Below are 20,945 nucleotides of genomic sequence, written 5' to 3'. Positions count from 1 at the left end.
ACCACCCACAACACACCACACACCACACACGTCAAGCCAAGTCACCTTTATTTATATATGCAAAATGATTATAGTATTTCATTGAGTAGCTCAATTTACAGTTAAAGGCAGTTCATCATTGAACTCAGTGATGTCATCGTCCAGCTGCCATCAAGTGTTAGACAGTGTTCTAGGTTATTACGTGCAGAGTTTTTAGGTCCGATAATTAACACCTCCGTTTTTTTCCCCCCCGAATTTAGCAGTAAGAAATTACTCGTCATTCAGTTTTTTTATATCGACTATGCATTCCGTAATTTTTTCAAATTGGTATATATAATTATACCAATTCAAACGAGTTATACTTGAAGCCCGCCCTCTGAGAAATACTGAAAATATTGTTATAAATTGTAGCAACACCTCATGTTTATAACAGTAATCTTGGGGGGAAGACTCATTTAAAATAATGTAATCATCAGGTTTTAGCCAGGTTTCTGTCAAACAGAGCACATCCCAAACGGCACGCTTACAGGTCGTTCAAAATGCTGCAGTGAGATTCCTGAAGGGAAAGAGGAAATTTGATCACGCTACCCCCCTTCGGAGATCCCTTCACTGGCTTCCGATTAATTTTAGAATTGAGTTTAAAATGTTATTAGTGTTATATAAATCATTAAATGATTTAGCACCTACTTATTTGTCCGATCTACTTTACCCCTACTCTCCCACCAGAGGCCTTAGATCCAAAAATAAGCTCCTCCTTCAGATACCCAAAATCCATCTAAAATCGAGGGGTAACCGAGCCTTTGAAGTGGCCGGCCCGACACTGTGGAACAAGCTCCCACTCTATATTAGATCGGCTTCCACTTTGTCTGAGTTCAAGTCATGTCTCAAAACTTATTTATTCTCTGTTGCTTTTAGCTTATAAGAGTGTTCTGTTTTGAACACTGTTTTGCTGCTATTAGTGTACTTTATAAGAGTGTTTTGTTTTAACTGTTTTGCTGCTATTAGAGTACTTAATTTTTTATTTTATTCTAACTTATACAGCACTTTGGTCGGCCTGCGGCTGTTTTTAAATGTGTGCTGCGGAGGCTCTGTAACCGGAACCGAACAATGTACAGGACTCCCTGAGCTAGTCGCATCCAAAGCCGCATCTACAGCCCTCACATTCTTACTATTGTAAGAATCCACCCGCTGGCCCAAAAAAGAAATCCAGCGGCCTGGGGGAAGGTGTTCTGCGTGTATGTCTTTTCTTGCGCTTCTGGAAAAAAATCACTTGATTTATTAAAACTTTGGTTTCTAATTTAATTCTGACTCCTTTCTCATTTAAATCTGACTACAATTTCAAGTGTTTATTAAATACAAATTGCAATGATAATTTTAAAAACTTACCTATTATTATTTAAATAATTAAATACCTGATTATTCTGTACTCGCTATACTTTCAATTATCCGTTCACTGGGGACCTAATGTCTCTTTTGAGCTTAGCGTTGGCCGAAGGTGCCGGTCTCATGATCACAAACTCGGCAGCCTGATGCTAGTCAGAGGGTATAAGTAGAATAATACCTGTTTTGCCTGCCACCTACTGCTTGCTTATGAGTTATGACAAAAAAGTGTAGTTCACTTAATCCTTTTCCGTACAACTTGCTAATACCAGTGATAGACAGAAATCAGAAGGTCTCTGATGGCATAGAGAGACACTGTTACGAATCCGATCCATGAATTTCCATCCACTTGCCACCAGAGGTCGCCCTTCCATGATATTGACTCTCGCACCACACAGACTGTTACACATCACCCTGGACTACATTTCCCATGTTCCATTACACTGATTAGTCTTGCTTTGTCTGTTTTCCTGGTCTCTGATTCACGCCACGTATCTTGGATTAACCCTTTGCTTGCTGTTTCTGACTCTGTTTGCCCCTGCCTGGACCTTTGCCTTCTACCTGGATTTATCTCTCGCCTTGCCTTCGATATACCTGTTTGCCATTGTCTGACCCATGCCTGTTAAAACCACGTCTCTTAATAAAAGCTTGCATATGGATCCGCATGTCTCGTTCGTCCCGTAAGAGACACATGGCAATCGTGTGGGAAGTTCTGTTTACAGATGCTCCCTTGAATGTTTCGCAAATTCTCTTTAAATACCCAAATCAGAAAAAACAACCATAAATTTAAGATTATAAAAACTTCAGAGAACTTTTGCTGGGTCAAGAAGTGACCTCAGAAAAAACAACATCTGGAAAGGACCTTATCAGGGGCACAACCCACACCAGAAGAACATAATTTTCCTCAGATTTGAGATCTTTATTTTTGGTCTGTTCATATTTCCAATCGCACCGGGACTGTAAAATTGATACCAAAACATGAAAGGGTTATGCTTATGAATTCTGAAGATATAGTAAATGCATGATATAAGTATAGTAACTTGAGTTCTGGACACCCCTAAGTCAACTTTTATGGCCTGGGCCATCTGCTCAGGAAGGAAGGAGGGGGGCCTAAGAATGGGTGAAGGGATAGATGGGCAAATGGTCTTTCTCCCAGATCTTCCTGTCAGATTAGAAAGTTTATTGTTTTGTTGTATGGCATGTGTGTTGCGAGAGTTCCTGATTTTTGGCTTCACGAGGAGATCAAAGCCCCCTTACAACGCCCCTCTTGGTCCCTTGGGGCAAACTCGGTACAGTCCCGAGGGGCCATTGTGAGATGATCTCCGTAGGGTGCCCATTATCATAGTCTTTGCAGGGCTGGCACCTGTAGTGGACTGAGAGTGATGGCAGTGTAGGCTGAAGCATGCAGAGAGTGAAGAAGATACTTGAAGTAGCAGCACTGGAGCAGAGTGAACACGAAGATGAGAGCACTGCCAATGACACATCCTCGGAACACCCAGTCCCACCATGTGTAGACATACTGTGCTGAGCGGGTTGACGAGCTGGATAGGATGTTTGCAGTCCATGTTTATCCAGGTTGGCTTCTAACTGCGCTTGGAGTCGCCGTGATTTTGCCAAGTAAGACATGTTCCTGGATCAACATCTTTTGTCCAAAATCAACATTACTGTCCAAAAATATAGACTAAACCCAATCCCTACCCCTAAACCTAACCCTACCCATAATTTATTCCTAAAATCAGTGTGAAATGATAGCTGATTAACAAGGGTGTAGAAGCATCTAACCCTGATTGTAAGCCTAAAACAGACATTTCCTGAAAAGTTATCCCTCAATTCTGATTGGTTAATTGGAATGTTGTTCCAGGATCAACAAGGATGTTGATCCAGGAACATGTTGTACTTGGTGAAATCACGGTCACCCTGCGCTTGGATGAGATGGTATTCAATCTGTGAGATGGCATTCTGCACCAAGTCCATTGTGTCAACCAGGGCTTGTGTGCCCTGTTCGTAGAAAGTGTCCTCCCACCATGGAGAGACACTTGTGTCCAATGGAACCCTTCCCAGGATATTTATCTGACCCATTGAAAAGTCCTCCATCACCTCTAAGCAGAAGGCGTGATTCGCTGGGCAGGTCAGACCTCCATAGATGAAGGAATTCATCTCACTGACGACGCACCACTGTGTGTGAGACACTTGAACAGCATCAGAATGGCCATGCAATGACTGAACATTAATGAGTTTGGAATTGTTAGGAGAAAAAGGTTGTAATGTATTGCAGGTACAAATAATGTAACTAGATGTTTCATGACAACAAATGCGAGTGGTAAATAAGGTCTCAGTGCCCTTCAAGGTCATATACCCAATAAGGTGGTCCCATTTTATGATCTGATCCTTCACTACTACACCAATAGAGCGTATTGTAGTGGAATTTAGATAAACCTGATCTGGGTGAATTAAAGGAAAAGTGGCGAAAAATCCAATACAGCCAGTACATTCATTTCCTGTATACATCATTAATGTTGATAATAGTTCAGAATAGTTCATGTTTTGCATTTTTTCTGACATAAGCCTTCTATGCAAATCTAAAATCTCAATAAGATCTTTTAAGACATGTCTAGGGGTTTTATGGAGACGAATATCTAAAATCTCTTGTCTTGCTGCTGTAAACAAATCTTGCGCATATGTTCTACAGGCTAAATCACGCTCGATGGTACGGGTCTGATTGAAAATTGTATGGCTGATCGTGAGAAGCGCCTGCGCTTCAGATCTGACTGCTTTGATAATATTTTCATTACTATTGGTGAAATGTTGGAAACCAGTGGCCATCTGATTTGCCAACCATGTTGAGAATTGAGATTGTCCAGTAATTTTGTAAGTATTTGCTATGGAATTGACTGAGCCAAAAAGGCCTGCTATATTACCAAATAAGTCTTGTTTGGTGCGGGGCAGACGGTATTTGTACTGCAAGTCTGGTTTTGTAATCAGAAACTGTAGCCATGTATAGGTTTTGTCATTAAAGCTACAGTGTGTTGTCTGAAGTTCAATGCAGATTTAAAATCGTAAGAAATAGTTTACTGACACTGTTTTTGAAACCAAATCTTTGGGAAACACTGCATCTAACAATGCTTTGCATTTTTTTTTTTTAAGTACAGTAACCAAGGTTTTTTTTCTTTTTGCCAAATGGATTACCATTTGTCTTTATTTTTTTTACTACAAATTCCATGGTTAAACTATGGTTAGTGTAGCCAAAACCATGGTTAATAATTTGTGGTTAAAATCATTGTTAATTTCCGTAAACCGGCCGGCGGGCTCCTCCTCCCTCACCACCCTCGACGGCGGTGCAGCGAAGGGGTATTCGGCGATTCCCCCGGTGGAGCGAGCGGTAGCGATGCAATTGTGTCCTATGTCCGCCTCCTCCTGGCGGGGATACCCTGTACTTCCTTCCCGGGCCTGTAGGCATTCGTCTGGTATAACCGGCAGTGCCTATACGGCTTGCGGGAAAGCTGCTTCCGCCCGGGGACCGTGGAAGGCTGGGTTCCATATTGAGACCTAAGCGGGTTTCGTATGTGTATAATCCACGGTATAGCCTTAGAGCCCGTGTTCCCCGGCAGACTTCTGCCTGTCTAAGAGGGTTATAATCACCTCCAGTTTCTCCATATACACCTAAACGGATGCTATATGTGTATTTGCTTCCGAAACCTCCTTCGGGAAGGATGGGGCTTCCGCAACGTTCCTGTTCCAAGTGGAACTGGTACGTTTTCCCAGTGTTATCCAATCTCACTCAGTAAGGTAGTGCTTTGGAAAATGGTGAGTGGAACTACTTGTCCCGAGCCCTGGCCTACACCAGATAGGGGCGCAGGTGGCTCGCACAGGGCACTGGAAGGGGCAGCACCATGGCGCTTTGGTAGGGATCCCAATTCGTCGGTCACTGACGTGACTCGGAGTGACCGACTGAAAGGGAACGTCTCGGTTACGTATGTAACCCTCGTTCCCTGAAGGAGGGAATGGAGACGTCACGTCCCGTCGCCACGGTTGCTGTATCACCGCTGAGCCGCCGGGTCACCGGCTCGACTCCTCAGCGAAAACCTGGTATGCATTGCACCTGCTGCCTTATTATACTCATGCTGTGATCAGCGGCAGCTGGATGCAATAATTGCATGCCAATGTGCATTGGCTCGTTTAGTTTACACTCGAAGTGGATTGGTCTATCGAAGCGATATCCCAATTCGTCGGTCACCGACGTGACGTCTCCGTTCCCTCCTTCAGGGAACGAGGGTTACCATACGTAACTGAGACGTTATGTGTTACTGAGTGTCTGCACCGATATGTTGCTGGTTCTAGATCCTTGGTGGAGTAACACATTTTAGGATCTATACTGTAGCAAATTAACTCAAACGGGAAATGTATATAAATAATTACAGTTAATTATGATTAATTGCAATTATTTATATCAGCTGCCAGTAGTAACTGTAGCAGAATTAAATTGCCATCAACTAATCTGTTCGTCCAGCGAACATTCAGAGTAAGTTCATATCAGCTCTAGGAAAGGATATTTCCGTGGCCACAGAAAATAATTTCATACAGTATTAATGCATTAGAGCATGTAGTAAGGATCAAAATCGTAAAGGGACATTAATTTGCAAGGCAGAATGAGAAACTCATGTAATTTGTGAGTTTTATTAACTAAACACTAACACAAACTAGTTGAACAAACAAACAATCACTCATACATGGGAAAGGGCAAATGAGGCTTGATGGATGAAGCCATCAGGAAAAACCAGAGAATGAAGCTATGAAAAGAGTCAGTTGACCACCTGAGTGAAACCATCAGCACCGTTTTATAACGGGGTCTACCGCTTATACTAAACCTCTGTTTAGTTTACAATACTTGCATTGCCTTGGTCTGGAACGTTCGCATGCAGTCTCGGATGAAAGACTTGATGGTTTGGAGGTTCGGTGGTGTAGGAGTCGCGATCACCTTCTTCCGGGTTTGAAGAGTGATGAACTCCAAAAAGATGTTATTCTGACTCTGTGGTGATCGGGAGCGTTTTCTCCCAGATGAAGATGATAAAGAGCTAAGAGAGACGTCAGCTGAGATCACAATGACCTGGGGATATGCCTGATTATTTGTTAATCTAATGAATAATTGATTTATTAAATCTAATGAACAAATGTGTGTCTGATTGGTCCAAATGCTACAATACCATTGTTGTTGCCTTCATACATGGTGTATATAAATTCACTTTCTGGATATATATATACTTTTAAACCAGCCAGTAATGTTATGGAAAGAATGTGGTGCACCAGTGTATCCTGTAATGTTACTGTCTGGGAGATGGGTAGACCCTGTCTTACAGCAAATTTTGGTTGCACAATTTGGTTCCGGTACTATTCCGGGAGGCCATGTGACTATGTCTTTGTATGTGATCGCTGTGTATTGTGTGGATGGCCCCTTGGTATATTTCCATACCCATCTCCCGCATCCTAGGGTGTGTGTGAGGGTGACTCGTTGTACCAATTCGATGCAGGTGGGTCCAGATACTGTCCTGGCATCTGGCCTCCATGGAATTGCAGTGACTTTCCTGAAAGAAAATAGATCATAATTAATTCAATGAACCTTTAAACAGTTTGCATTGGGACATGTAGTACCATCTTAATGTCCCTCTGATGGTCACGGCCACATAGCTGTTAGGTCCATGCCATCTAGGGGAAAACACATTTTGTTTCACAAAAACACGCACCATCACAATGTCTCCTTCTGAAAATTTTGTTTCAGAGACTGGGTTGAACTGTGCATCATTGATCAAGTCAGATTGCTGTTGCTTTAGTACAGCCTGTGTGTACAACACCTTTAATCTTTCTTGCAACTGCATCAACACAGTTTGTTGAGCTGCGAGCACGAGGGGCCCCAAGTCTGTAGGGGAGATCTCTGGATCAGTGGGTAACTTCATCACCCTTCCAGTCATAAGTTCATATGGGCTAATACCCGTGGCTTTTGATGGAGTTGCTCGCAATACAGTTAGAACAGTGGGTAAGGCATCAATCCACTTGTTCTGGTGTTGTGCTATTTGTTTAGCGATATTTTCTTTGATGGTGCGATTCACACGTTCAACAATCCTCGAACTTTGTGGTTTATATGAAACATGAAATCTTTGCTTGATGTTCAGCATTTTGCACATGTTTTGCATGACCTGTCCAGTAAAATGAGTCCCTTGATCGGATTCAATTTGAATTGGTGATCCCCATAGAGGGATGATTTGGTTGGCTATTACACGTGCCACCGTATTAGCTGTGTTGTTACGAGTGGGAATTGCTTCAACCCATTTTGAGAATTTGTCAATTATCACGAGGCAATAGCGATACCCTCCTTTTGCACTGGGTAGTGGACCAATGAAATCCAACTGTAGGAACTCCCAGGGTCCTTTAGGTGGTTCTGGCCTACGCAAATTTGTTCGGCCTAATTTCCCCTTGTTAACAGTGGCACACACTAAACAGGTGTTACACCATCTTTCAGTGTCTGCTGCCATTCCTGGCCACCAAAATTGTTTTTGTATCAGTTGCAAAGTTTTTACGGCAGATACATGAGAATAATCATGATATAATTTGATTATTGGTTTTTGGACGGCCTCTGGTACAACTAATTTGTCATCTCTAAGTACTATGCCTTCAGTGACTTTAACCATCTGATCATGCTTTAAGTGTGGTGCAAGCTCCCCATCAGAGACCCACAGATCTTTCTGGTATTGTTTGAGGTCAATGGGTGTAACTTGGATCGCACTCACTGCAGGAATCAGTGGTTTATTGTCCTGCCAGTTATCGCCTTTTACCGCTGCTAACTTGGCTAATTGATCGACAATGTTGTTATTTTGTTCATGCACGTCAGGATTTCTGTGGATATGCGCACGTACTTTGACGACGGAAATGGGGGTGTCTCGGGCTTGTATTGCTTGCCAAATTGCAGTTATGGTGTTGAAATGTTTTACAGATGTTCCAGCAGAGGTGAGAAACTTTCGCAATTCACCATTGTGCCATAAAGTCATTCACTACACCAAAAGCATAAAGACTGTTTGTGTACACACAGAGCGGCTCGGGGTGTGCTTTGATCGCTTCTAGCAATGCGACAAGTTCAGCTTCCTGCGCAGACATATTTTGTGGTAGTTTAAATAATACCTGCTGCCTAACATCTGAATCGGACAGATGAGGAGCCCACACTGCACAACCAGTAAAGAAATTACCATTTTGACAGGATCGAGAACCGGTGTAAACAGGATGTAAACAGGCACTTGGCCTGGCAATGGCTGATCATGTACGAGGCTTTGTGCCTCCTACTCAGGTTGGCAGATGTGTGAGTGTCCCTCAATATCCCCGAGCAGATGTGGCAGAATTCGAGTATTTTTTTATCGTGATTTCACGCGCTTGAATGTCTGCTAACCATCTCACTAGTCTTTGGGAAGAAACTCCTTTTATTCGGCCCTGTAGCAGCATTCGTACTGGTGTGTGCATTGTGTGGATAACAATAGGTTGAAATCCAACAATGGGTTCTGTTACTGTTATCATCCAATGCACCGCCAGCACATGCTGTATACAGGGGTCGAAACCTTGCTCAACCAGAGATTTTTTACAGCTGTAATATGCAATTGGGCGCAATTTCCCCCCATATTCCTGAGCTAAGACTCCACTTAGCGTGATTTCATAAGCGTCAACCTGAATATGAAAAGACTTTGAGAGGTTGGGCAAGCCCAGGGCGGGAGCGGAGCAAAGACGTTGTTTCAAATTAGAAAAGGCCTCTTCGTGCTCATCGGTCCATTTAAGGACATCATTTGGTTTTGTTTTCCCTTTTAGAAGCGAGTACAAAGGTGTCGCTGTATTTGCAAAATCAGGGATAAAGTCTCGTAGATAGTTTGCTGTACCTAATACATTTTGCAACGCATTTAAAGTGTGAGGTCAGGCAGCTTGGCAATGCATTTTCTCCTATCATCTGTTAGTGCTCGGTAGCTTTGAATGAGTGTGTACCCTAAGTAGTGTACTTCTTTTTGTGCAATCTGGGCTTTTTCTTTGTTAATTTTAATGCCAGCTTTTCCCAGTATCTGTAGCACTTTATCGACCAGCTGCAAGTGGTTCTCAAGTGATCCTTCTGTGGCTATCAATATATCATCTACATAGTGAACTACTTCACCGGGACCGAAAGCATCTGCCACAGCTCTGTGAAAGATAGCTGGGCTGTTGTGAAGGCCCTGTGGCATTTATTCCCATGTATACTGTAACTGATTAACCGTGAAGGCTAATTTCCATTGATCCTCTCGTTTAACCTTAATAGACCAGAAGCCATTTTTGATATCAAGTACCGTGAACCACAAGGCATTGGTTGAAACCTGTGACAGAATGGTTGCCGGATTTGCCACTATGGGTGTTGCTTTAGGCAAAACCTTGTTGAGGTGCTGGTAATCGATACAAAGACGCCATTTACCGTTAGGTTTGGGTACCGGCAAACATGGAGAATTGGTAGTTGAACAGCATCGCTGAACTATGCCCCTCTTCTCAAGCTCTTGTACCATCTCATGGACAGCGGTTTGGTCCTCTGACTTAATGCGGAATTGTTTTTGTGGGGGAGGTGGCTCACCCTTAATGCAAACTTCAAAATCTATGAGGCCGCAGTCATGTTCATGATTAGCCCAAATGTCACTATGTTTATTGATGAGAAGCTGAATCGGGTCTGTATTGGATATAGACATAATGCTGGCAGTGCTTTGTAACAGGCTTTTCTTTGTTGTTTTGTTTGTTTGCAATTCAATCTGTTTTTCAAAACAATGAATTACGAAGCCATGTTTTTGCATAATGTCCATTCCCAACACAGTACCTTCACCATTACCTGGTAAATACCAGAACGGCTCTTTTAGTACTACCACGCCTAAATCAAGCTGGATCGGCTGTGTTTGGGTTGCTGTCATTACAGTTACGCCTATGCCTTTAATTTGAATCGTTCGTGTGCTTAGTGGTAATGAAATATTTGTGCAAGAGCAAGCAGCTCTGGTGTCAATGAGGATGTTAACTAACCGGCCTCCTAGGTTAGCCCTTACTTTGATTCGATTGCCGCTTGTGATAATTCTTCCTATAGCACCCCTATTGGGTGTTGTTATATTTTGCTAGTAGGTTAGCGAGGTCTGTTTGTAGGTTCTTGTATGGGCTCTCTGTATTTTGCATTTGCCCCTCAGTTTGTTTTGAGTTGTTTTCTGAAACATTTATGATCAAGTTCTCTAGCTGCTTAAGGATTTCACCATCAGTTTTAGAGTGTATTTTCTGGTTATTCGTGGCCTTTTTTAGCCTGAAACACTCTGGTGTAGCGTGGTTATTTCTTCTGCAGAAATAACAAAAGGTTTGAGATTTGGGTTTTAGGTCTACTTTCTTTTCCCCTTTTCCCTCGGCTAGCCATTGTGTTGTTGCAACAGAACGTGCTTTAGTTTGTTTGATTCTGGTCTCAATTTTGGAAGTCCAATCCACCAGCGACCGGTAGATATTTTCAGGTGGATCGGCTCCATAAGCTAATGCCTGCTGAATGTGGGGACCTGCATTATTTTTCAGGAGATGCAGTAAAACTTCCTGATCACGCTGTGCATCTTCTAATCCTGAGTGCTCTTTGTATGTCACCCATAAACGCTCTGCATAGATTTCAAATGGTTCTTTTCTGGCCTACTTTATATAACGAATTCTGTTCCATTCAGCATGTGTTGGTCCCCTTAACTCTAACAGAGCTTCTTTTATTCTTTCATAAACTTCAGCATCTCTTTCACCTTCCTGCTTAATCACAATTTCTCCAGATCTTAACTCATTGGGCATTTTTTATTTAAGTTCCTCTGGGATAGTGAGGAGGGCTATTTGCCAAAAATCTCTGACCTCTAAATTATACACTGATGCCTGCAACATTAGGTTGTCCCAGTAGGGCTGTAAAGGGACTTTCCTTGGCATCATGCCCACTACTTCTTTGTGTCTACTACATTCTTCACAAGTTAAAGGTCGACTAATGGTAGTAACTTCATCATCAGCGTTGGTCATTGTTTTAAGCACACCAATTCGTACAGGTTTGCTGAGAACTACACCGGATTTAGTTTGAGTTCTTATTGGACTGCGTTGTCTTGGTTCTTCGGGTCTATTAGGACTCTGGTGTAGTGTGGTTATTGACGTTCACAACACGTCTCAGGACCTACTCACTGTCGAAATCATACTCTAGATTTAATACTGTCACATGGAATTGATATTGATGGTGTTGAAATTATGCAGCCAAGCATTGCAAAGATACTATTTAGACTGAACTGAGCTGGATGATGACATCGCTGAATTCAATGATGAACTGCCTTTAACTGAAAAATTAGTGTTTATTATTGCCACTTTGCATTATTGACACACTATTTTCCTAATTAATGCTGTTCAGTTGCTTTGACACAATCTGTATTGTTAAAAGCGCTATATAAATAAAGGTGACTTGACTTGACTTGACCCAAATCAGAAAAAGCAACCATAAATTTAAGATTATAAAAACATCACAGAACTTTTGCTGGGACATGAAGTGACCTGAGAAAAAACAACATCTGGAAAGGACCTTATCAGGGGCACAACCCACACCAGGGGCCTCATTTATAAAATGTGCGTATGCACAGATTTGATCTTAGAGTGTGTGTACGCTAAAATCCACGGCAACGTTCATATTTATAAAAACAGTCTTTGACGTGGAAAAGTACTTACCGCCACGTCAGGGTCTGAGCAGGCGTACGCACTTTTACTTGTGGCAAAGTCGGAGTAATGCAGCCATTTGAACATCTAAGCTGCAATAATTATAAATGCGGTGTACGTGCAAGCACCGAATTCATCATAAACAACAAAGATGCAAAGAAAGAGATTAATGTACTGTAGTCAGACTTTTTATTAACGGGAGTTTTTGCGAGATTAATCTGACCTTTTTAGTAGCCTAATGTTGAGAGTTCTTTACTCGCTTTCTGTACACAGTTTATTCCATGTTGTTGTTTTTTTTTATTTTATTTTACAATGGAACTTGTGAAGTCTTGATTTACTACTTATTAGTAAAATAGAAAAAAACCTCCAACTGTTTTGCCAGTTATGTCGAGCAATAACGGTTTTAATATAACATTGTTAACAGTTTTAAACTGTGTAAATATAAAGAAATGCCAAATCACATGCAGGTTTTTTCAGACCGGAGACCATAATCGTGTAATTTATTTTATTATGATATGAAACGTCCAATTTTTCTTTGTATAATGTTTTTTAAAGTTTTGCAAGAATTTCGTGATACTAAACTTTTTATTATTTGTCATAGCAAGTGATTTTAAAAGTAGGATGGCTCACTTTTTATAAGATGACTGAGGCCCCAGAAGAACAGAATTTCCTCAGTTTTGAGATCTTTATTTTTGGACTGTTCTACTGATATGAGACTGAGATCATATTTCCAATTGCACTGGACTGTAAAATTGATACCAAACATGAAAGGGTTATGCTTATGAATTCTGAAGATATAGTAAATGCTTGATATAAGTATAGTAACTTGAGTTCTGGACACCCCTAAGTCAACTTTTATGGCCTGGGCCATCTGCTCAGGAAGGAAGGAGGGGGCCTAAGAATGGGTGAAGGGATAGATGGGCAAATGGTCTTTCTCCCAGATCTTCCTGTCAGATTAGAAAGTTTATTGTTTTGTTGTATGGCATGTGTGTTGCGAGAATTCCTGATTTTTGGCTTCACGAGGAGATCAGAGCCCCCTTACACTATCCTGAATTAAAGTTTGTATGCGTGTCTCTAATTCTGAAACCTTCTCTGTCAGCCTAACTATTTCCCTGCATTTATCACATGTGAATCCCTCGTCGCCGACAGAGAGAGATAAACTATATGTGGCAAGCGGTGCAAACAACAATAGCAGGAGAAGAAGCCATTACTCACTGAGATTGATGAATGATTCTGACTTACCACTGTTGTTTGATGAACTCGTGAATAAACGGAGCGAGAGAAAAAAAAAGAAAACAGCAAAAGAGCGAATGGAAATACGAATGACAAGCTAACCGGCTAACGAATGCTAACGCGCTGCACTCACGGTTTTAGAATAAAAGCGAATGATCAAATGAATCAGATTAGTTTGATATATAATATCAGAAATAAGGTGGGAATTAAGTTATATTTTATCACTTTAAACAACAGAGAGTGATAGTAAGATAGAGATTCAACAGAAAAGCAGAGATACATGGAGCTACAATCACAAACCACTCTGCAGCACGGTACACAGGAAACGGAAGTCAAGGACTAATGAAGTCAAGTCGTTAGTGCAGAGATTAGTGTATTTTGTAAAACATTTAGATTTTTATCACTTAATTAGAAGCGCTTCAGTTCTCTGGCCCCTGTAATTGTCTTCTGTCACAGAGAAATATTTAAAGTGCCAAAGTTTTGAAAATCAAAATGTATAAATAAAGTGTTTTGGTGTGTCCTACGGGCTAATTGAATGTTCTACACCGCTGCAGTCTTCAAGCCCACTTAAATAACTGGGCCAAATACAGGAGATAGGTATCATGTAATTAGAGAGTGGTCGGATGCTGCAGACTGCAGGTGTGGCTGTTGTTGGGATGGGCCCGGGATGTGCCTGAATCAGCTGCTGTTGTTTCTTGTTCTGCTTTATGACTTTTCATCTTTTAGACAACTTGGTTGCTGCTCTTGAGGTTGCACAATGATGTTTGATCATGAATGAATGATGTATTAAGAAGTGTAGTCATTCTAAGGCTTTTGTTTGATTGGGACTCATAATCAGCTGCAGTTAAATAATATGGGATATATATGCAAGAAATTTGAAGTCATATTCCGTGAAGTCAAGTCATATTATAAAATGCATATTCATTGAAATGAAATGTGTATTATAAAGTAAAAAGTGTCACACATTATTTTCTGCATAATCGATTTATTTTGGTGTATTTGGATACAGCACATGGTAGCACAGCTAGTAGCTGAAGAAGCTCCACACTTCCCACTACATCCATCACGATTTCAGAGATCACTCACAGAGACTGTGATCCTTTGAAATACCACTCTGACTACATTTTTATTGTCATGTTAGTGTTTCCATTTACAAATAAGAAAGCAGAGGTAAGAAGAAGCTTACATACAATACGGAGATATCCCACAGAGCTTGGAGGGATGGTGACGGTGTAGGATCGCTTTAGCTCCTTCACAGCTCATCGTGTAAAGCCATGCACTGCAATTCCACCCCTTTTACTCAAGTCTTTTTTGTAGGAAAATAGATTTTAATGCATACACAGGCTTACATACATTTGTTGTAAATATTCCTAATAATCTGATTTTAACCAGGCGTTCACAGCATGACTTTGATCAGTACAATTCAGGATGCTGTATGAGTGGCAGAAGACGACTGTGAAGTCAGACAAACGAGGTTACAGTTAACTCAAAGCCCTAATTACTGTCTGAAGATCTTTCTACTTCTTCTGTTATAAAATCAAATAAAGTATCAAGCCACAAATGTCTTCTGGTTGGTTGAGATGTGATGATGTCATTAAACTGCAGGCCCGTCATGACATCATCACTGCTCCTCCCAGACCAGATAAAGCATAATAATAAGAGGAAAATGCTCTGAAACACTAAATCTCTAACTGAGCATGAGACCATGAATGTGGTATAAATATGTTAAAGGTGAAAACATACCAAATATTTGTTGTAAAAGATGACTTACATTCAGAATATGAACCATCAATTTGTTCTTTTGTAGTGTGTGTCTATTTGCCTGTCCTGTATCATATGCTGCCATCAGCTCATAAAACTGTTCAAGGCTATTTTCTTCAGACAGGAACAGCCCAACTTCATTTATGTCAATGAATGCTAGAAAGAACAACTGATGACAAATGTGTGATAGATTATACTGTATGACTATGTTATTGTTAGTAATAATTCACTGTACATAATTAGCAATGTTTGACAGACACTGGAGCACAGCAGTTCTCCGACTCTGCCAGCCGGGGTTTGGCCTCAGCGTTACAGCACGGCCTCACACTACGTCAACTACAGCTCATGCTGTTATTTGCTGCAGGAAATCCTTTTTTTGTTGTTGTTTTTTCTTTTAAAAATATATGTTAGTTTCAAGATCACAAAATTTGGCTTTAGTGCAGCGGCTGTATGTATTTCAAAGGGATTTAACGTAATAAATTGCATCAAAAACACCATTATTTTAAAAACTTGCTTGGGTAACACACTTGGACAACAATACAAACGATACACAGTTAAAAGCCCTGAACTTTGATTATTAAGACAGAGAGACAAACATGGCAGATTAATAATGTTCATACATACTGTATTATAAAACATGAATTCGTAAAGATAATCGCAAAAAATAAAATAATAGTAATAAATAAAAACATGATCTAAACCAAATATATTAGCCTTAATGAAAACAAAAAGATGTATATACATGTATTTCATATATTAAAAACAATGTAAGAAGAACGTGTAAGAATAATACAAAAACAATACTTAAAATTATTTTCACGTTTTGTAATCGTGAATGGGAAAAGAATGCCTTCAAATCATAATGAAAATTAAAAGATTTTTCAGATCTGACTTCTGTTGACTGCAGTGATTTCAGCTGATGTATTCGACATAAGGCATTGTTCAGAGAGGCAGCAAAATCAGTTCGTTTTGGTGTATCTTTAGTCTGACATTTCTGGAAATGCATCTTAGCCTGTACTGACTGAAACACTGACTACACCGTCTGAACAGTCACTCCTACACCACGTGAACAAGGCCTCAGTCTGTCCTACACTCTCAAACAGCTGTATTCGCTTGTGTCTGTTGTCTATCACACCTTATTCTACAGAAATTCAGCGAGGGAACTGGACAAACGTCCAGTGAGGGAGAATGTACAGTCCAAACATCACTTGAAGCAGCGAGGTGAGCATATTGTAAACAGTTTTCAGTGCCTGGATGGAATGTTAGACGCAACTGTCCTGCAGGCTATTCGTGTCATTATTATGTGAGAGTGAAGCCGCCGGTGTTTGCAGATTATGTTTCTTGCATCATATAGTAACGACTGTCTGTCCTGAAATCAGTACCCTGTCTAATACCACCAGGGCCCCTCATTCAGATGGTCAAGGATGTGTGTGTGTGGCGGTGGAGTGTTAGTTTGGCCCCAGGAATCCTGTCACAGACGTGGGAAAGCTGGTGCTGGCCGGAGGCATGTTGGGATTGACGGGAGACGTGGTGCCCGAGCTGCCGTGAGTGCCGTGACCGTTCGGATCTCTGTGTCCGCTGTACTGGCCGATGAAGGAGCCGTCCTCGTTAAACTGGATGTCCACACTGTCTCCGTAGTCAGCTAGACTGTCGTTGCTGCTGCGCTTGCTCTCGCAGACTGACTGCTGACTGATGGAGCACTTCTCGTTATCACTGAAGGAGATACAGAGAAGACGCTTGGATTACAGCTGACCAGGAAATAAGAGCACAGTCACGACACAGTTAGTGAGAGAAAGCTGTTCTTACCTCTCCAGAGATCTGTGTGTGTGAGAGCGTGAGTATGAAAGCAGAGACAAACCATCAGCATTAGATGTTAGCAGCTTAATTCATTAATCAACATTTCAGGGTCAGATTTCACCCAAAATCTTTTTTTTCTTCTTTATCTGTCATTATTTTCATGACAATTAACGTGAGTGCCGTGACTGTTCGGATCTCTGTGTCCGCTGTACTGGCCGATGAAGGAGCCGTCCTCGTTAAACTGGATGTCCACACTGTCTCCGTAGTCAGCTAGACTGTCGTTGCTGCTGCGCTTGCTCTCGCAGACTGACTGCTGACTGATGGAGCACTTCTCGTTATCACTGAAGGAGATACAGAGAAGACGCTTGGATTACAGCTGACCAGGAAATAAGAGCACAGTCACGACACAGTTAGTGAGAGAAAGCTGTTCTTACCTCTCCAGAGATCTGTGTGTGTGAGAGCGTGAGTATGAAAGCAGAGACAAACCATCAGCATTAGATGTTAGCAGCTTAATTCATTAATCAACATTTCAGGGTCAGATTTCACCCAAAATCTTTTTTTTCTTCTTTATCTGTCATTATTTTCATGACAATTAAGCACACTTCTCCCAGAATTTAATTAATCTAATTAATAGCATATTAATCACATCAAATTTGGCAGATGAAAATTACCCACAAAAGATCATTTAAAGCCATTATTGTGTTACATGACAAAAGCATGAAATAGATATCACAAAAAGTAGCTTTAGAAATATATATTTTTCTTTCTTTTTTTATTTATTTATTTTTATGTATTCCCCCCAATTTTTTTTTTTTGGGTGAACTGGCACATTCATTAGTTTTTTTATTAATATGTAAATATGAAAGTATCCACGTCGATGCGTAAAGCGTGAATTGGGCGTCAGACAAAAATGCCTGCAGGTCGCCCACCCTCTTGATGGAAGTTGGCGTGGTCAGGAGAGCTGTCTGAAGGGACGGGATCTTGAGCTACTTGAGTGACTCAAAGGGAACCTTCTGTAGTCCAGCAAGGACCAAGAGATCCCAAGAGGGGATGAGGTGCGGTCTTGGAGGATTTAACCTCCTAGCACCTCTCAGGAAACTGATCAGGTCATGCTTTCCCAAGGACCTGGCATCCACTGCGTCGTGATGTGCCGCAATGGCAGCAACATACATTTTTAAGGTGGAAGGGGACAGTCTCTGCTCCAACCTTTCCTGCAGGAAAGAAAGCACCACACTGATCAGGCATCTCCAGGGGGAGAAATGCGCACTTGCGCAGACCCCGGGGCCAGCTGTGTGCCAATGCATCTGTACCGAATGGGGCCTCGGTCAGGGAATAAAACAGCTGGCAATGGGAGGACATGAGAGTGCATCGGCTGCATGATTGAGCTCCTTTGGGATGAGTATGGCACTAAGCGATTAAAGCCATGTCATGTCATGTCTAAGCCAAGGAGGAGATGGTGGATGAGTTGCGACATGTGACAAGAGCATACTGTAATGACTGGACCGAGCAGACACACAATTGTTTGTTATATTTAACAAATAATCTTTAAAACTCACTCCGTGAGTTCCATGGACCATCCCCCAAAAGTGCAACTATCACTCCAAGAGGGCTGTTACCTGGGCTACCATCTGATAAGACTGTTTTATTGCTCAAATGTATGTGGAAAGATGCTATGTGCAATGTAACAGACCCTGTGAAAGACAGACACAGGCCTATAGAACGGACCTTTCCATACATAAATACATAGACAAAGCTTTCTATGAATAAACATGCATATTCCAGGTCATTGTCATCAAGTACAATCATGTATCCTATGTAATCATATGTTCTTTTATAGTGTTTTGCCTATATACTAAAACGTGTGCGTTTTGCCTATATACTAAAACATGTGTGCGATCTTGGTTATCTATGAGCTCCAAATTACGTTTCCTATTTGTTAATTTACATGACATTTTGCTAACTCTGTGACACATTAGTATTATAAGAATCTTGAAGATTCTCCTCTTGACCAGCCAAACCAGTTTCATATGCAAAAGACCCTGCTAGAAGACAAAGGATCGTAAAATGGTACCATTCCTCATTGGCTCACTCAAATCCTGAGGGTGTGACATTGTCTCACTTTAAAGATCACTGATCACCAGATCAGGGCGGTTCTTTTAGATTTTGAGAAGATGAGGATGCTGAGCTAGAAGTCTTTAAAGACCCTTAAGTTTTTAATCAGACCACTTTTATTCAAATGGGCAAGACATGCAAGTATCAAACTTAGTCTCATTGTTTGATCCATTAAGTATCCCCACCGCTTTTAAAGGAGGGTGTGTTAGAACTCAGAAACTGATGTTTTGCTTAAGGTTGTTGATCTGCTGAATCTCAAACAATAAAAAACGTCTTGCTTTCCTGTACTCTGCTTAAGCTCTCTTTCCATTGATAAATGTATGCATGTATGTGTTAGAATAGTTTAAGTGTTTAGTGTAGTTTAATAAAGTCTCGTTTTTATCACACTCAAGGTTGTATGTTGTTTTGCTCATAGCTGGAGTCCCTAATCATGCAGATTTTGGCTACATGCTCTGAGAAGTATTGTACAATAAGGATGTGATATCCCATACCCCGGAAATAAACATTTCTGAGATAATAAATAAATAACACCAAGTTCCTGTGCTCGCACAACAGATCTTGCGTGTGAGCTAATATAAGCTAGTTGTCGAGTCAGTTGAGTATCCGGATGCACACTTTGTGTAATGGGACAAGGGCACCCTCTGTGAAGACGCGGGGAAACAGAACAGCCCGAAGGGGAGGACTTCATACTGATATGCTCGACCCTCAAAAGCAAACCAATGAAACAGTCTGTGCCGAGGTAAGATCGAGACATGAAAGTACGTGTCCTTCAGGTCAATCTTGGGGCCAAACACATGAAAGGATGTGTTTCTGTGTCAACATCCCCAGACTCCGCACACACAGCACCAAAGGGACGATTGATGTACCTGCAGGATCGTCATGGATTTCAGGGCGGAGGCAGCCTGGCACTGTAAGCCATAGCAGCGAGAGCTGAGCTCAGCTTACAAGCTTTGGACAGGAGTCGTGGACAATTCCTCCAAGTGGCAGCGTTTTGCAGGCAGAGATGCACACTCAACCTGGGGAACGTCCACATACCCCTTGGCTGTCAAGTCATCAAGGTTGACATAGTGAGGAGGGAAGAGCTAGAGTGTGTAGGGTACCTTCCACACTTTAGTGAGCTCTTCATGCACCTCCGGAAAGAAAGGCACAGGAGCGGAACGTGGCTGTGAGTCATGCCCGGACTCCAGATGCCAATCATCCCCTTGTTCTTTTAGCTGGAGCGCCCTGAAATGCACCTTAAAACACAGCCTGAGAAGTCCACCAAGTCTTTTACTTGTAACTTCTTAGAGGCGATTAGCTGCTTATACAAGCATTCAGCTCTGAAGCAAATTCTAAATGAGTGGATGCATGCCGCCATCTTATATACCCATATGTACAGGGAGTGGCTAGGAATGCAAATTCAACTCGCCAATATTCATTGCTCGTTTCTTGTACCGGTCAGAGGTGATTGGGCTCCCAAGTGAGACCCCATAACGTCAGTTACTGTGACTGACTGAAAAGGAAAGGCATTTAAACACGGGACACAGAAAGTGCCTGTCCATTTTTAATTAGAGATACATGGAAAGCGGCAAATCACTGGCTTTTTTGGTAGCAGCGAAGGCGGTGTGCAATATTATAATATTCCAAATATTGTGGCAGTTTTAAATATTATCTTATGCTGTATATAAGTCCTCTGCTTCTCCTGTTTTCTTTCCGTACTTCACACATACGGAGAAAAGGCATGTGTGTTACTTTATTTTTATACAGTGGTGTAATATTTCATAGAACAGCATAATCCATTCTACTGTCTGATATTCATTTTAATTTATTGACTTTTTAAACTTCTGGGCTCAAAACAGCCCCCAACTCAGGCCCTGCCATACAGGAACAGAGAGGGTCAAGGATTTGGAGAGTGTCTACAGATTTTTTGTAGATATATGTATTTACGTGTATATATATATATATATATATATGTGTGTGTG

At 41.4% G+C, this 20,945-nt stretch overlaps 1 protein-coding gene and 1 pseudogene across 1 annotated transcript in view; both read right to left on the bottom strand.

The window, feature by feature from the left end:
* Positions 1–2,617: 2,617 nt before the first annotated feature.
* Positions 2,618–7,307, bottom strand: LOC107746190 (uncharacterized; annotated as a pseudogene).
* An 8,536-nt stretch (positions 7,308–15,843) lies between these two features.
* LOC107746188 (neural cell adhesion molecule L1.1-like) overlaps positions 15,844–20,945 on the bottom strand; it is a 66,758-nt gene continuing 61,656 nt past the window's right edge. The window contains exons 28-29 of the mRNA XM_016560301.1: positions 17,307–17,318; positions 15,844–16,788 (exon numbers count right to left, since the gene is read on the bottom strand). Coding sequence (XP_016415787.1) covers positions 16,524–16,788; positions 17,307–17,318 — 277 coding nt within the window. The 3' untranslated portion in view covers positions 15,844–16,523. The remainder of the gene's footprint in view (positions 16,789–17,306; positions 17,319–20,945) is intronic.

This window comes from Sinocyclocheilus rhinocerous, unplaced genomic scaffold (genome assembly GCF_001515625.1).
Source record: "Sinocyclocheilus rhinocerous isolate Xijiao unplaced genomic scaffold, SAMN03320098_v1.1 scaffold1731, whole genome shotgun sequence".
In the NCBI taxonomy this organism is placed as follows: Eukaryota; Metazoa; Chordata; class Actinopteri; order Cypriniformes; family Cyprinidae; genus Sinocyclocheilus; species Sinocyclocheilus rhinocerous.
This window is presented reverse-complemented; position numbering and strand designations above follow the sequence as displayed.